Below are 16,707 nucleotides of genomic sequence, written 5' to 3' on the forward strand. Positions count from 1 at the left end.
TAGCAATGTTGAATGGAAGGTCTTTCGGTTTCAGACCTACACACACAACAAAAATCACGTGATCTAGGGCATGTCTCGTTTTGGGAAAAATGGATTCAAAACAATCAAAAAAGAGCCTTTCTTTCATTCAAGTTTATGGGGTTGTGAAACGGGATAACTCTCAAAACAAACATAAAAATAATACAATAAAATTTAAAAAGTAAAAAGAAAGCTGGCACTATATGTCTTCTGATAAGAGCAAAAAGTTATACACCTCTTTGGGTAAAAACCGTCAATTCGAGGCTGTGAAGTGGGCTGATTTAATCGAACAATCCAGCAAAACTAATCCTTTGACGAGGGAAGGTAGTAACACCGTTCAAGCAAGTAATCTGTCGTTCATCTGGGGTCATAATCTTTGCATTTACAGTGTATTTTCCCTATGAAAGAGGACGGTCAGTAAGTTTATACCATAAATATCAACCGCGCAAGTGACACTTACCCCGGCTATACAAGATTCCGATCCAGCAAGTAGGATAGATGGCATATCATTAGCTCGAGAAACATTTCTAAAAAGTTGAATAGAGCGGGAACATGGTACTTACGAATCTCATTAGGAAGATCAACGGATTTAGTGAAGGTAAACTCTCCGGCAGCAATAGGGCACTGAGTATCGATCTCCTTAGCTTGATCGCACAAATCGAGACGCTTTTGTAGAAGTTTAACAACTCCAAACTAAGAAAAGCAAGTCAACGTCAGACTATTGTTTCGACTTGTACGCATGATGACTTTCCCCTTCCTTACTTTAACCGTCAAATCGATGTAAGATCCATTTTCAACTTGCTCACTTAACCAGCCCTTGAATTCGATATCGAGAGGCTGACCCTTGACCGGAGGATCGGGTGTCAAATTGATATAATCGATACTGTACGTTGTAGGTTATAAAAAATCAGGATTATATGTATAAGTCTCGCAGTACCTTTCCAACGTCAAGTTTGGCTGGCTTACCTCAAAATGTCATGTTCGTCACCGCAATTGGTAATCAAATCGGTCGACAAAGTTTGACCAATTTCTTGAACTCGGAATGCAGGAAGGACCGCTGCATTAGCAGCAGCTGCAAACAATGATAGTAGAAGAATGGAACGCATGGTCGTTTAGAGTACGGGTAACAGTGATAAGGTCAACCGAGGAGCACGTCATGTGCGACAATTTACACCTTTTAAATAAAAGTCCGCCTGGTCCAATCATCATGAACTTTGCCATAATGTGACTGACCATGGGTGAGCCAAAGTTAATATTCCACCGAAGAGGGGACAAGAAGAAGGCATGATTGCAATATGAAGCTAACACTAGATCATGCGAGTTAATAATCAACAAATGCATAAACTACATTTCCTTTGCTAGCGGTAGATGAGTTTAAGCATGTCCTGGTGCCTCTCATTCTTCTCGACACGGAATATCTACGATGCAATGGATCTATGATAGATATTTATACCACATAACCAAATTCTGGTATACCAATTAGCTTCCAGTTTATCCGGATAACAGAGGACATAAACAGTTTAAATCAGTAACCAGAAATCTCTATATCTGACCGAAACATGAAAGACCAGACATTGAATGGGACAATATTTTAGAGATTTTACAATCATGTATAATATAAAGGGGTTGGTCCATAATCTGAGAATGCAGGCGTATGTAGCAGGTCCTACCATTGATACTGTAGAGCTTTATATTGAAAGGGAAGGAACGTAAGGAAATGTTCATAGAGCCAAACGATCCAAACTGAAGGTGATAAATGTAGATATTGTATGCAAATAATCATTACTCTTGTATTGCTTACTTGCTTGCAACTTGTGGTTTTTTTGTTAGCTACCATGGCCAGGTAAGAAAAATTAAGTTGGGCACCAAATGGGTAGGTCAGATCACGTGAACATCGGTGTGCGGAAATCGAGGTCTGAAGAGGCACTGAGCAATGGAACTAGATGAAAACCCTCTTTTGTTAAGGTAAAAAATCCATCCATCCATCTACCCCGTACAACAGATATAGACAACGCATCCAGCAACCACATCAGCACATCCATCGACACTACTTAGAATCTTTCGATTGAATTTTTTTCACTGACTCGAGAATCCATTTTGTCAATTTCAGCGAAAATGGCTGCTCTCAATTTGCCCGCTGACATTGCCGCCAGCGCCGATGGCTCTCGCAAGCTCTTCAACAAGTGGTCCTACGAGGATGTCGAAGTCAAGGACATCTCTCTCCAGGATTACATCCAAATCCGTCAGCACATCTTTGTCCCCCACACTGCTGGCCGTTTCGCCTCCAAGCGTTTCCGCAAGGCTCAGGTAAAAAAAAAAATTACGTTTGATTCTAGTTTCCTGGCTTGAGAATGTCCTAACGTTTTGTATGGTATAGTGCCCCATTGTTGAGCGTCTCACCAACTCTCTTATGATGCACGGTCGCAACAACGGAAAGAAGCTTATGGCTGCTCGCATTGTCCAGCACGCTTTTGAGATCATCAACCTTCTCACCGACCAGAACCCCGTTCAAGTTCTTGTCGATGCTATCATCAACACCGGACCCCGTGAAGATTCCACCCGTATCGGTTCCGCTGGTACTGTCCGTCGCCAGGCTGTTGATGTTTCTCCTCTTCGACGTGTCAACCAGGCTATCTCCTTGTTGACCACTGGTGTAAGTACATCCAGTAATATCATAGTACCACTCATAGTGTGATGACTTAACCTTTGTGTGTGCTCTCTTATCTAGACTCGCGAGTCTGCTTTCCGCAATGTCAAGACCATTGCTGAGTGCCTTGCTGATGAGCTTATCAACGCCGCCAAGGGTTCCTCCAACTCTTATGCCATCAAGAAGAAGGACGAGCTTGAGCGTGTTGCCAAGTGTAAGTCATCTTTGCTATCTCTGTTATTATGCATACCATCATCGTCAATACTCAACTCTCTTCCTTTCATTAGCCAACCGTTAAAGAAACCGTTTTCGCGAGCATGTATCATCAGGCAAGGCGGTATTTGTATCTATCACAAATACTCTCTTGCATGTCGACTTGTGCTCACTTGTCAATTTTTCCAATTGTCTTGGATTAAAAATAAAAATCTAAATCCTCTATACAAACATAGTGAGTTCTAATTGAAGAGTAACAGACATGTATTTTCTATAAATGATGAACAACAGTACAGTGAGATGGAATGCATGTATGGAAGGAGCAGTAAAAAAAACAAGATATTAGTTGTTTTGGGATGGGATTTTTTTTTCTCTATAATTTAATCATCTTCTTGAGCGTAGTAGAACTTGCATTCTTCTATTTGACGCTCGATTTCGTCCGTGTCTGGTTGCTTAATGCAACTCCAGCTACGATTCAGTATTTCTTCCAGGGGGAGATGACCCACCAATGTTCTAAGAAATCATGTTATAACATTGTAATTTGGTCGTTTCAAACACGGGTAGTATAGATTATGTTACCTTCTGGGTGCGGTCTTCAAACAGTGCTCAGCGTCCATTTGCAAATCTAGGACACTGTCATAGTGAGCTCCAGGACTAAACCCAATTCGAAGAGAATGCTCCTTTTCTGTAGATGACAGCTGTCGCTCATACAGCTCAAATGTGATTTGAGTTAAGTCTGCATTTTTGCGTACAAAAGGACGGTTAGTATATGGCTGTGAGGTTTAATGAAACGGAGAATGGTTATCCGGCGAAAGCGTCGACTTACAATCAAGTTCAGGTAGCATTGAACGAGGAGTTTTGGTGGGTATACCTGTCTGGAATATCAAATTCAGCAGGGTATGCACGTGTGACTCTAACAATCGCAAGCATATCAGTGATATTGTCATCGGACATGTCGTATTTTAAATTGTTCACTAACCTTTGGTAAAGTACAACCTAGTTCGAGGGTCATCGAGTGCCTTGATTTCCTCCAGATCTTTCATTATCTTCTTCATTAATGGTAAACTGATGAGCATACCAATTTCTCTTTGCTCTTCGTCAGTCATACCAAATTCCTGTGGTGCAATGAAGTCGAAGAGTATCCTCACGCAGTGGTACAGCCTCTTCAAGTCTTGCAATCCATCATCAACTTTCCACAAGTTGGATTCGGTTGATGCTCTTGAGTAGGTATCAGAAACGTCGCTTTTCCTTGGCGGTGGTATGGTATCTTGGTCCACAAAGATAGTCGTCATAAAAGCTCGATTATGTAAGGCATCGTACTTCAAGGTATCATACAATTCTGGTATTTTGGATGGTGCGAATAACTTCACGTTTTGTTCTTCTCGGTCGATTTCACTTGCGCTCGAGTTACTTTCAATGTCATCAGTATCGTCATCGAAGCAAAAGTCTTTGAAATGGCGCTCCCATCGTTCCTTAAACAAGGCAGGTGATTCGTGGCAGCACCATCGACGCTGAATCGATTCAATATCCATGGATGCAAAATTGTTGCGCATGATCTGCCTGAGCTGACGCATGAGGCTGACAATCTCTTTAGCAATCACGCCAGGATGGCTTGCTTGTGACTTCCGTGATTGTTGATCGCTTGTGCCTGCCGTAGAGTCCGGGACTGAGGACAACGCTTCCTTCAACTTGATCTTGACTCTGTCGCATTGCTCTTTTGCAGCATTGCTATCGTCCAGGAGAACTTTGCTCTCAGTAATGATGCCTTCCAAATCATCTACACCACCTAAGAAGGACCTGGCAAAAACGTCCGCTGTAATTTTTTTTCGTAAGATAAGAGGTGAGAACTGAGAGGGTAAAAAAAAAACCAATTTTAGAAATAGCTTTGTTTGACATACCAGTGGCTCTTACTCGACGTTCTGAACTACTATAGATCTTGACGTTGTTTTGGAGTAAATTTCGATTCATGATTATCATATCCTTTCTCAAATTGTTCCCAAAATCTCGAGCCTGATGTAGACCAGCATGAGTGAATTCACCACCCCACTTCACGATAAGCTGAATTTTGACCAGATTGCCTGACTCCATTTCAAAATACGGTTTGAGTTGAACTTTGGTTCCAGGCATTTCACTTTTCTTGTTCAGAATTTCAAGAATGTTGTCCAGCTTCTCCTCGTCTTCCAGCAGTTCATTTTTGGCAATGACGGTGGCGCTTTGGAATTCAGCAAGTTGATGTTTTTGGCGAAACACTACTTCTTTCTCACTGCCTTGCAAAAGATCCACAAATGGTTTTGATGTAACATAGATTTTGAATTTTTGCTTTGGGGTTCGATCGGCGTGCCTCAAGACGGCTACAAATCCTTTAAGTCGCCAGGAGTGCTCTGGAGATATCTCCGGAGGAATATCGATGATGGAATTTCTTCGACGCACAGATCTCTTGAATGCATCACTCAGAATTCGAGCGCAATTATCGTAGTATGATTCGCTTCCTTTCACAAATGACCAACCATTGACATCGATGACATATGATTTGCCGTTGACTCGGAGCAAGTCAAACCCACATATGGTTTGTCCAAAGGCGGCCGATAACTTGCGCGCCATCTCTTTTTCCTCAGGAGTGAGCTCAACACAATAGCGAATTTCTTTTCCATCCGTGTTTCGTTTAACATGTCCATCTACTACAGGTGATCTGTGAAACGATGACTCAATATAAGATTGCAGATTTGCCCAAAAGGTGACCAGAGGATACATACTTGCGAGTTTCAGCGTGTGTATAGTTCGGGCCGACAGTATAAACTTTAACATCTTCTGCGTTATCGACATTCATGAACTGTTCATAAATATAGGAACCTTCATCTCGAGGACGGTTTAGGTCTTTGTCGTATTCACTTGATTTGTTTCCAACCTATGAGTAGACAAAGATTGAGCTGACTGACAAATGCAACGCTTCACTGCTCATGACCACCTACTTTTCGAAACAGTCTACGACCGCCTTCGCCACCGCTGAAATAGATGTTGATATTGTGATTTTCGCCGTCTACAGGCTTCTCAACATAAGGTTTGCTCAACGTTTCACCATTAACTCGAATTCCGTCTTCGAGTATTTCTAGATCAAGCTCGCCGGAATATGTATCCTTTATCAATTGTTCCAAGTCCATTCCATTTCTTCGCTTAAAGGCCTTTGCGGCTTCAGGTTCAATGGTTGGGCCTCCATCTCGAGAGACAGCAAGTCTATAGGGGGTAGGAACACCAATCTTATTCAAAATGGTCAGGACAATACGACGGTCCCAAAGCAGATGCTGCATCGGTAGCGAATTGACACTGTAGGGTCGACGAAGCTTGGTATACTGTATAGCCTTTTCAAGAGGGAACCCGGATGAAAAAAATGATATTAAGAAATCACACCCCGGCCATTTCTCGATATCTATTGCAGGTTGGGTGATGATGAGTCGGACTTGTAAACCTACAGAAATTTCTAAAGGCAGACGGATCTAATTACCTTCATCTAAAATCGTTTTGTCGCCAAAGATAACGATTTCAAAATCACCATGTGCAAGAAGTCGGTTCAATATGTATCGCATAGGCTTTGATCTTGCTTTGCAATCCATGGCACAAACACCAACGACATCTAATGACACAAATAATGGGAGAGAAGATGTTACGGTTTTAGCAGGTCAGATGTGCACACGTGAGGAGATGTGCAACTTCCGTTGCCAATAAGAATGTACGTTTACATTTTGCTCTATTTAGAGTAGGTGAAGGAGGGGTGGGGAACACAGGCGATGTAAATCCAGTGGGAGGCATGTGCGCTGCCATTTCCGAGTCATTGTTGGAAGGTTCCGTTTTAACAAATGGCATAGCGTATATACAGGGGTAACAACGCTTATCGTATGTAGACCAACGTTGGTTTCAGTGATTGCACAAAGGGAAATGTCAAGCTTGAAAAAGAGAAAGAACGCAAAGAGAAAAGTCGAAAATGACGCTTAGCTGTTGACTGGTCGACTGCTTTTTTGCCCCACTGGCCATGCCAAAAATGATTCAAACCCAAAATCAATCTTCATAGACGCTGTCACGTGTAATTGCGTTACTTGTATGAGATCAAAGATGTCAAAACTGTGCCATGTACTTGGCAATGACGGCCACGAAAGATTCCAGCCATTGAGTCAGTGCTGGTATTATGAAACTATTCTACTTTTTTAATGTACAATAGGAGTTCATGGGACCCAAACTTTGCTGGCAAGATATTATTCTCAGCGTTCTCAAGTTTTTGACTCCGTCTCAAACGTTGTGCATATCTACCACTACGCAGTGGGCTCAAGGGTTGTTAACTGCTACAGAAATTCCCGATTGGCTTCATCATTCTGATAACAGTGTGAAATGAACTTCCTAATAATTAGGAAGCTTTGGGTAGCTGATTGTCTTTCTCCAGTCGGTACCATTGTCTTGGGCACATTGAGTGCAGCTGAGATTTTGAGAGGACGAGCTTCCGACCGACGCTCAGTCATTTTTGCAAGTGTGTCATTGGCTATATTGGAAATAATGTGGAGTAATGTGTTGTCGCCACAAATGTACAAGTACGCTAAATTAATGGTCGGCTTGTCAGCAAGGTTAGATTATATCCATTCTGCATACTGTGCGATCAGATAACTTCGCTATTATACAATAAACTATCTTAAGCGGAGCCCATTACAGATAAAGAATTGTATTGCAATATAACAAGTATGACAGGAAGCGGATTTACAATGGAGGTCAGAAGATATAATGATCTTGGGATAAATTATTTTTTACCTTCCTTAGTTGTTCAAACATAGGTTAGGGTAGCTGGTGCATGCTTTGTAACGATTTGTATTCTGCCTTCCCGGTATTCAGACTTGTCTGACTCAGGTACCTTACGGCCACTTTTGTATTCCTTTTCGCTCTTCTCAAACACAATATTTAAAGGGTTTGGTGCTTCGACAGTAGCCGTCTTGTGAGCAGTGGAGACATCAAATGTACCAATGACAGTATCGGGCTAAGAAGAGGTGTCAGTTCATCAATCGTTCAACAGTATTGATGATAAACGATATAACACTTACCACTTGCACGTCGACCAAACTATGGCTTGTTTCCGCATACACTTCAATCCTCTTCTTGCTGTCATCTAGGCCGATTTTAAGATCGACGCTTGCGTGACTAGTAGTGGCCTTGATTTGCTGTCCGATAACAACATCGGCTTTGATGGATGAGTTGTTGGTAATCATTTTGACTTTCCTTCCAACGACCTTGCTAGGGATAATCTTTCCGTTGCTGGTATACAGGTCCACATCACTACCAGGGGCTTCGTAATTTCCACTGATCGTTGCATTGGAAGTTGAGATATTGAGATCGCCACCAGTCTCTTCAAGTCTGCAGTTGCTATCAATCTTTGCGTTGGTGGTCTTCAATGTTATATCTTTTCTTGCTATGAAGTTACCCTCTATTCTGGCGTTGGTTGTCTGGACCTTGACGTCGTTACCAGTAGCATTGATATCTGAGATCTTCGCATTTGTAGTTTTGATAGAGATGTCTTTGCCATTGTAATCACCAGAGATATACCCATTGCTAGTTGAAACTTTGATCCTTGCTGAATTGACTTTCAGTTGCACGTAGCCACTGCTACTTTGGATATTCGCACACTTGACAGCATTAATTGCTCCTTTGATGAAGTTGTTGGTGGTAGTGATTGAAACATCGCTCGCCTCAGCATTCATTTCGACAGCACCGTTAGTAGATTTTGCTTTGATATAGTTTTTAGCCACAAAATATCCGTTGATTTGTCCGTTAGTGGTTTCAAGCGTTATGTCCTCAGCGCTACTTGCCTATAAATTTGACAGTTCATCAGCATTGCGTCAACTTCAAAACGTAATCTTTCCTTACATACCAAGGCCTTGATGGGACCATTAGTAGTTATGAAAGTCAAGTGGTTCGCATTAACGGTCTAGTGATGGACGACGATTTAGCATTGTAAACTGAGTCAAAAACAGCGCGCACCCAGAAAACTTGTACTGACCTCAAAATTGATTCGGCCATTTGTGGTTCGAAGGTCGATCTCTCCAATAACGATATCACCAACGCCATCCAAACCAACGATAGACGAATTGACAAGAGATGCACTCAGTCTCTCGGGTCGCATCCAGTGGTCAGGGATAGTGACGAGCCAAAAGGCACGTACTTTCCTCTTGAACCCCAGGCTTTTTGGTGTCCTCAACGTATATCTGTAGCTGTCATCCGAAGTCTCTGTGCTCAAAGACACATCCTCATCCGGAACATGAATCAAAAACACATCAAGCTGGATTGTAATAATATCGACTGTTTTGTCTCGTGCTGTTCGGATAGTCATACCACCAGCCTAAAAGTTGTTAGTATCTGATCCGATTGGAATCTGCCACAGCAACGCTTCGATATCGGTACTCACAGTCAAACTGCCCGTAATTTCAGCATGAAGTCTCTTCGCTCCACTATCCGCAACCTGAACACCAGAGCCGGACCACAATACACCCTTCCGGTCTTGCTCAGGGATGTAATCTGTGGATGAGGGCTTGATGGCGGCATATGGTGTATATGGTGGAAAAGGTGGAGCTGATGCTGAGCTATAACTGTCTCGCGCTTGCGATCTAGGCGGACAGAATGGATTGCAACCTCCTAAGCCATAAAATACTGTTACAATTGAGAAGTGTAAGGCACGTTTATGATACAGCTCATAGAGCAGAATAGTTGAATGAGTATACCATACCATTGGCAGAAGGTGATGGCTGATGATCGGCGGTGTTCAGGTAACGCTGAGCGTGAGGAAGCGGAGGTGCTGTTGGTGTATAGAGAGAATCTGTTGCCAAGAGTGAGAAGAAACTTCAAATCGTACGGATAGCTGTATTTAGGCACACACTACTAATTACCATAGCTAGGTGGTTTATCGTCGATGGTGTTTCCTTTCATTTTGTATATATTTTTTGCTTGGATTTTTCGAAAGCAGTGGGGCAATAGGAGCAACGAAAGGAAAGGGTGTTTATTTAAGCAAAGGAAGTCAAAGTAGTGGCTGCGCAAAATTTTCCATAATTTACCTTTTACAAAAGCCGTCCTTGGGTTCCTTGGCGCCAAGCCTGCCAAAAAGATGTATCTTGAACTCTTGGACGGCTGTTCCTGAAAATTGAAATTGTTGGCAGGTGGGATGGTGGATAATCCAGTGGGAAACATGCTGTAGTTGATGGATACCACAACTACATGAAATCAAACGATTTTTGCCACATACTTTACTGGGTTGCGGTCAAACTCCGTTATTAAGCCCTCTCGTCAAATTCCAAGCGTACGCTTTGTACATACTACTTACTCCGAACGCTTGAGCCTAATGAGTCGCAAGATAAAAATTTTCGGTCTGTCTTAGTGCCCTTTCAGTCGGTGGGATAGTCGCCCCGCCTTCTGAGGGACGGTGAGTCCGACATTCGGTTCTTTAGCTGAATTTTATAAACAAAGGCAATGCAAAACGTTAATGTCAAAATATGTATATCACACAACGCGAATGTTAATGAAACATTTGGGGGAAGGTCGACTGTGAGGTAAATAGATAGCCAGCAGTATGCAGGTTAAACGTGGTAGGCATCAAGCTCAGCTCCACCAACATGGACGGGCGATCGTGATATAAAAAAAATGTGCATCCATGCCGAATATGAGAGCAGCTTTGCATTATGTTTCGTAATTGAATATAAGCGAAATCTCACATTGTACAAATATTGGTTGGCCCAGAGCGGAAGTCCATCCATAATGACAAATGTCGTCACTGTGAGGTTGGTTGATTTTTCTGATAATGATCTCTCTACTTCAGGGCAAGACGTCCATTGATGAGTAACTGCACTGTTCAGCAAGCCACGGCTTTCTTTTGATCGATTTGTCCAAATATCTGCAAGCCCTTTTTATATATATTTTTATTTCACGAGCATTCATACCTTTCCGGATGTGGCCGGCGAAAACGTGAGATGATAAAAGCCCATTTAATGACAGCATGTGTTTTGAAGTTTTTTAAATCACCCTTTATTTTTGCGAGCCTCCTTAAAAATTTTAGTATCTTTATTTTTTTCTTGTACAATCTCTCGCCTTCGTCCTATTGTCTCGGTGGCAAAATCGTTTGGTCTTTCAATTCACCTGCAATCAAATTCCCCGGTTTCTAGTATTTAAAGTTCTTTCTTTGACAACCAATAATACGCGTGGTACTGCATTAGATTATGGCCACGACAGCCGTCTTGAGTGAATTGGCGCTGTCACAACATCAACTTCTGATATCAAACCTACATTATTACAGTAATACTTCGTCCGACTCGCCTACCTCTAGCGTAATCTCAGCTGGGTTGTCATCCAAATCAACTTTGACTTCTTTCCCATTAGTCAAAACTTACCCAGCGCAGGGTCCACTTCCACAACGCAGTATGGCTTACACAGTTGTGGAATCACGATGGAACAACGAACAAAGTAACCATTCGTCATCCACAACCGTCCCCGCGTCATCTTACATGCCGCTCGAATCGAAACACTCGGCAATTCCCGCGTTGGTGTGTCAGACTTCCCCTGAATCCAGCCATGGCCCAGATGGACAGTCTGTCGAGGACGATAGGTAAGGGGCTACAACTGTTTAAAAAAGGGAAAACGTGTTACTGACGAACGTGAACCTCATCGGTTTGCTTGACCGTGTCATCAGTTCCGAAAATGCAGAATGGGCAAAAGAGTGTATTGCCAGGTTATTGAGCGATGTTTCCTCCATTGAATTTCCTCCTAGTGTCATGGAAGTTCCTATCAAAAGTGAGAAAAGAGCGATTAACCGTTCTGCTAGTACTGGCCACTTCAGTTTACTGGTACCTGACAGATCAGAAAGTTCACCGCTGGATCATATGACTCGAAAATCTTCACGTAGAATAGATAGAGCCAAATCATTCAAACAGCCTGATATTGCCACCATATCCGAAGAGAGTAATGGAATCTCATGCAACGATAGGACACAAACAAGACCCCAGGAACCTGGTAGACTGATTCGAAGATTATCTCTATTGGCACAACCTTTGAAGCGATCCTTGAGTTTGATTTCAGATCGAGGCGCCAACATGGAATCCATGAACATCAATCAAGAAAGTGAAAAACGTGCTTTACCGCAATCAAAGCGAGAAGTTCGAAGGGAGCTTCCGCAAATTACTCGACCGCCGAATGGACGCCCGATGTCGATGGCCATGCCAGTACCTGGCTCTTCAATGCTCGATCAACCTTCACCTCCTAGAAGAGCAAGAGCCCACCGAATGTCAAGTATAGAAGTTATGCAGTATTTGAGCAGTAACCTGCTGAATGTGGAGCAGGATTTACACCATGAACGGCTTGAAAATCTGCAATCATCCAGCAGTAGCTGCAATGCTACTACCATCGACGATAATGCTTCATCGACCGCCAATTCCGAAGTGGACTCACCTGATACCGTTCTTTCGGGCGTAGAATTTCCTGCTGGCGCGCTTGCTGACTACAATGCAAAACCAAAACCTAAAGAATATCAAGATCCATTTAACACGCAACCTCGAAAGCGTTCACTTAAAAGGTCCATTAGTAGTATTGATATACTTTCTCTCGGAAAATCGTTGAGACGAAATTCCATGAGCCAAGAGGATATATTGCGAAGTAGTACGTTTGGAGGAGGAGGCAAATCGAATGCGAAAGGTGTCAGCAAAAGGGAAATTCAGAGTATTCTTGCCTGGAAAAATACCGTTGCTCAGCTCAATTCAGAAGATTCCTTTCAACCGCTTCCACCCCTCAGTTACCAGGTAAGACATGCCGTTTGTGAAACCGTCGCTACTTGTTTTGCTTGTGCTGAAAAAAATACCCCACTTTTCAACAGAGTGATGCGCAACGCATAAGAACTCAACAAATTCGGCGCTTTATCATCCAGGAGATTTATACAACTGAACAAACATACTTGGATCACTTGAACATTATAAAAACGGTAAGTCTAAACCCAATAGCATGGTATGGAGGCAAACACGTTCTAGCCTCACAGTTTACTAATGTTCTAAATGGGCGTCTCGACAAAAAGATGTTTATGGATCCGTTCATTGCTGCAGCAACTCAAACGGGCCGCCCTCTTGTCAATCCGAATGATATATCGACCATTTTCGCATATATACCCAACATTATCGAGGTTTCCAACGTCTTAGCTTATCGATTTGAGGCGGTAGCAAAATCCTGGCATGAGCAGTCGTCTCTTGTCGGTGCTGTATTCAACCAAATGGAGAACGACTTTGAAGTGTATATTCGCTATGCTGTAAACTTTCACCACAGCCAACGCTGCATTACCCGAGCGCACAATAATATCTTGTATCGGCGCTTTATTCAAGAATCGCTTCGCAAGAAAGAAACCAATCGGATGGGCCTGAATGATTACATGATCATTCCAATCCAACGTGTCACTCGCTATAGTCTTCTTTTGAAAGGTAAGCACAAAGACATTTTGTAAAGACTTGTTGCCGTCATCCTTTGCTCACCAGTAAAGTATAGACCTCAAGAAACATACTCCACCAAATCACCCAGATTACATTAACATCGACAAGGCACTCAAGACAATGACTGGTCTCGCACTGGCCATGAATGACGCCCAGAGGAAGCCTTAATGCAACTCCCTTGCTCGTATAATCACCACCTTTTTTTTTTTTAGCACCCCCTCATTCCCCGATCGTCAAACTTTTTTATCTCATTAATTCGAGCTCACACCTCTCTTCATATGTAACATTTCTCCCAAGTCTTTCAGGCATTTTTGCGGCTTTGCATTTCTTCACTACAGCCAATGCAAGTGCCTTAGTCTTCCACCTACCCGCTTTTTCAGTTGTTTAAATTTTTTGGCTATCCCCACTTGTACATTTGTTCAACTTGCTTTTCCAGCTATCCCTTCAGCCATATTTTGCCCGCGCTTCAAATTTCTTCAGTCTGCACCACCGAACCCCCAATTTTTCCCGTGTCCATAGATTCATCAGTCTTTTGCATTCGCTTCTTTGCAGCTTACATATAAAACGCTTGCATTTATTTCTTGGCAACCATTGTTATGAGTTACACAGAGTCTATTTAATCAACCATTATTATCATCTGACACAAAGTGCCAATCTCTTTCATTCTGGAACGGTTGGTATATAATGACAAAGTCAAAAGTTGTTTGCTGTTCCAGACATGGATAATGAGAAAAGTTTTCGTTCAAAAGGCATAAACAATGATATGATTAATCATCTGAAAGTGTTACAGTGTGAACTCGAGTTCTAGGCGATGGGTCATGAGAAGGTTGGTCAAGATCAGAAAAGTCTCCTTCTTCACTGGTGAGGAAGCTTTTGGTGACATCGTCCATATCGATATCCTCTGATGCTTCCACAGGTGATCTCATTATTCGACTCTTATTCCGTTCTTCGATCTTTTGAAATTGTCCAATGCAAAGGATTGAAAATATGAAGAGTAAGACAAAGAATATACAGGTAGTAAATCCAAGGTGGTATTGCGGCGCATCTGCAGGAATACCAAAAAAAAAAAAGGTCAGATGGATGACCCCCGTGTATTATCATACTTTGAGAAGATGATCTTTTACCTGTTACAGGCCAGAGGACTAGAGATGTCGCCATTTGACTCAATTGGGATGCCGTATTCATGAGGGCAATGGTCATGGCTCGGATATCATTACTTTCAATCACAATCTCGTTGAGCCATGTCATTACGATCTAGTACATGATATTTGATTAGTGTGCCAAGCAACTACAATTAACCCCGTTTATGATGATGTACAAACCGAGTTAGTGCTGCCCAGTCCAGCGTGGATCAATAGAAACCCTATCCACAATATGCCGAAGGGCTGTACAAAAGCGGAAAGCATGCTACAAACAAAGGAATACAATCATAAGTATTGAAGCACAGACCTTTCCCGTATCACCACTGTCTTGGACATACCAATATCCTATAACACCAAGTATTGCCGGATACACAATGCACCTGCAAAATGACAATTGTGTCAGAGTCAAGCCACGGTTTTCTTTTTTGGCTTCTCATTCGGTGAAACATACCATTGGCGTGTTCGAAGACGATCGCTTAAAAACCCATTCAAGACAACCGTGATCATATTCAAAAACGTGCTTGGCTAAACAAGGTATAAACTGATCAGCAATGAAACGGTCATTCTCTCCGCTCTGAATCATAATACTCAGATGATCGATTTACCGTTGTGAACAAATTTGAAGATATAGCATCGTATCCTGACTTCCTGGCTACAATGCCGAGGACGGCTGTGGCTCCCATTGATATGTGTAATGACACCCAAGCGATCATAAACATGTAAAGCGGCCAAGTACAAAACAGTCCTCTCACGGTCTCTTTCGTAAAGAAGGAACCCTTTCGTGATGCTGATTTTCCCTCTCTCGCGAGACGTTGGATAGCCAGTTTGTGCTCCTAAATTCATCGCATTAGGTCATTCCTCAAAACGCAAACGCAACTGATGACTGGTTTTCATCATGAATCTCTACCTCTTCACTGAGCCATAAGGTGCCTTTTCCGGGGTAATCTGGTAAATACTTGAGGCCAAAAACGGCCAACACAGCTGTGAAAGACCCGTCTATGATAAAGGTCCAGCGCCATCTAGCATTGCAAATTCAATATTGACGCCTTCGATAATAAAGGGATTGTACTGTATCAAATATCACATACCCACTAATTCCTAGAGTGCCGTCCATGGTTTCTAGTAATGCAGCTTGTAGTAACCCGCTATTGGACATGTTGTTTATGTTACTCTCGTCACTTTCCACCAGCTACGCTTGATGGAAACCATACCTTGTCAATGTGCCCAGTGTTCCGCACATGGCAAATAGCGCATTTCTGGTACCAAGCTCTTCTTTTGTGTACCAAGATCCAAGCAGAAAGATAGTCTAACGAAATGCAGGAAACATGTTATCAAGGGGCAGGGGGATCGTGCGCCTTCAAAAGGTACCTACACCGCTGTCATTATCAGATCATTAATCGGATGCACAATAAATATTGAAACCATATATAGACACTGTTAAACTTACGGCCAAAAACCAGCTTCAAATAGTCCCAGCAAAAATCGTATGATATAGACCCCGTTCACAGATTGTACAGCTGCCATGGCAAAAGTCAACATACACCACGCAATTTCCAAGCATGGTAGGTATACTGATGGGCGGGTATGGGATAAAATCATGTTCGATGGTGTTTGCATAATTAGATATCCGCAGGTGAACGCGATCCCCATCCAATTGTAATCCAATCCTGTTGCATGTATATCTAAGTAGGAGCTGTGTCACTTCAGATGAAATAAAAAAATTGCCTGAACCGATATAAAGATCAACATGATACCTTCTTCCAAACCACTGATGTAAGCGTTTGCTAAAGTGAATAGCAAGTAAGTTGTGACATGAAGCTGTTACTAGCATATTTTTTAACCTGCCCTCACCCAAGTTACTATTATCTAACACCTTTATGACGTTTCCAACCATTGCAAATGCAAGTAGTCGGCGATCTAATCGACGTACCAAGGCACGTTCTGCTTCTCTAGAAGAGTCTGAAAGCTCTTCATTGAGTAGCTCGTATTCAGATGCCATTTAAAAGCAAGATGCGGGCTGATGTTGAGGGGATGGGGGTATGGACGACAAACAGAAGTTAAGGGAGCGAACAAACATCAAGAGTGCGGGCCCGAAACTCAGATAAGCTTGCGGGGCTCGTGGGCCAGATGAACAGCCTGTATGGTGGCTGCGTGACAGCTCTTTTTGCGGTGGGCTAACCTGCGTTCCCTCCACCAGTTTCTCGCTCAT

At 42.6% G+C, this 16,707-nt stretch overlaps 6 protein-coding genes across 6 annotated transcripts; 2 read left to right on the top strand and 4 right to left on the bottom strand.

Moving 5' to 3' along the window:
- Positions 1-96: 96 nt before the first annotated feature.
- On the bottom strand, positions 97-1,156 carry K450DRAFT_228307 (uncharacterized protein). The gene is made up of 5 exons (XM_051586898.1): positions 985-1,156; positions 781-901; positions 582-711; positions 479-483; positions 97-416 (listed from the first exon to the last, which is right to left on the bottom strand). Exons 1-5 carry the CDS (start codon positions 1,122-1,124, stop codon positions 300-302), a joined length of 513 nt encoding a protein of 170 aa, XP_051447307.1. The 5' UTR covers positions 1,125-1,156; the 3' UTR covers positions 97-299.
- An 807-nt stretch (positions 1,157-1,963) lies between these two features.
- Positions 1,964-3,109, top strand: K450DRAFT_228310 (uncharacterized protein). The gene is made up of 5 exons (XM_051586899.1): positions 1,964-1,983; positions 2,129-2,325; positions 2,396-2,671; positions 2,747-2,879; positions 2,953-3,109. Exons 2-5 carry the CDS (start codon positions 2,134-2,136, stop codon positions 2,961-2,963), a joined length of 612 nt encoding a protein of 203 aa, XP_051447308.1. The 5' UTR covers positions 1,964-1,983; positions 2,129-2,133; the 3' UTR covers positions 2,964-3,109.
- On the bottom strand, positions 2,952-6,826 carry K450DRAFT_228321 (uncharacterized protein). Its single transcript, XM_051586900.1, has 9 exons — positions 6,613-6,826; positions 6,378-6,506; positions 5,848-6,302; positions 5,632-5,783; positions 4,777-5,567; positions 3,858-4,691; positions 3,705-3,791; positions 3,458-3,614; positions 2,952-3,391 (listed from the first exon to the last, which is right to left on the bottom strand). Exons 1-9 carry the CDS (start codon positions 6,734-6,736, stop codon positions 3,259-3,261), a joined length of 2,862 nt encoding a protein of 953 aa, XP_051447309.1. The 5' UTR covers positions 6,737-6,826; the 3' UTR covers positions 2,952-3,258.
- A 776-nt stretch (positions 6,827-7,602) lies between these two features.
- On the bottom strand, positions 7,603-8,758 carry K450DRAFT_228322 (uncharacterized protein). Its single transcript, XM_051586901.1, has 2 exons — positions 7,954-8,758; positions 7,603-7,889 (listed from the first exon to the last, which is right to left on the bottom strand). Exons 1-2 carry the CDS (start codon positions 8,605-8,607, stop codon positions 7,680-7,682), a joined length of 864 nt encoding a protein of 287 aa, XP_051447310.1. The 5' UTR covers positions 8,608-8,758; the 3' UTR covers positions 7,603-7,679.
- Positions 8,759-11,562: 2,804 nt separating this feature from the next.
- On the top strand, positions 11,563-13,908 carry K450DRAFT_228340 (uncharacterized protein). Its single transcript, XM_051586902.1, has 4 exons — positions 11,563-12,681; positions 12,756-12,860; positions 12,951-13,347; positions 13,412-13,908. Exons 1-4 carry the CDS (start codon positions 11,662-11,664, stop codon positions 13,522-13,524), a joined length of 1,635 nt encoding a protein of 544 aa, XP_051447311.1. The 5' UTR covers positions 11,563-11,661; the 3' UTR covers positions 13,525-13,908.
- K450DRAFT_228349 (uncharacterized protein) lies at positions 13,824-16,702 on the bottom strand. The gene is made up of 12 exons (XM_051586903.1): positions 16,350-16,702; positions 16,253-16,282; positions 15,946-16,180; positions 15,871-15,874; positions 15,710-15,804; positions 15,587-15,643; positions 15,406-15,517; positions 15,104-15,331; positions 14,950-15,023; positions 14,679-14,763; positions 14,481-14,610; positions 13,824-14,401 (listed from the first exon to the last, which is right to left on the bottom strand). Exons 1-12 carry the CDS (start codon positions 16,495-16,497, stop codon positions 14,124-14,126), a joined length of 1,476 nt encoding a protein of 491 aa, XP_051447312.1. The 5' UTR covers positions 16,498-16,702; the 3' UTR covers positions 13,824-14,123.
- Between the last annotated feature and the right edge of the window lie 5 nt (positions 16,703-16,707).

This window comes from Umbelopsis ramanniana (assembly GCF_025399195.1).
Source record: "Umbelopsis ramanniana AG unplaced genomic scaffold K450scaffold_10, whole genome shotgun sequence".
Lineage (NCBI taxonomy): Eukaryota > Fungi > Mucoromycota > Umbelopsidomycetes > Umbelopsidales > Umbelopsidaceae > Umbelopsis > Umbelopsis ramanniana.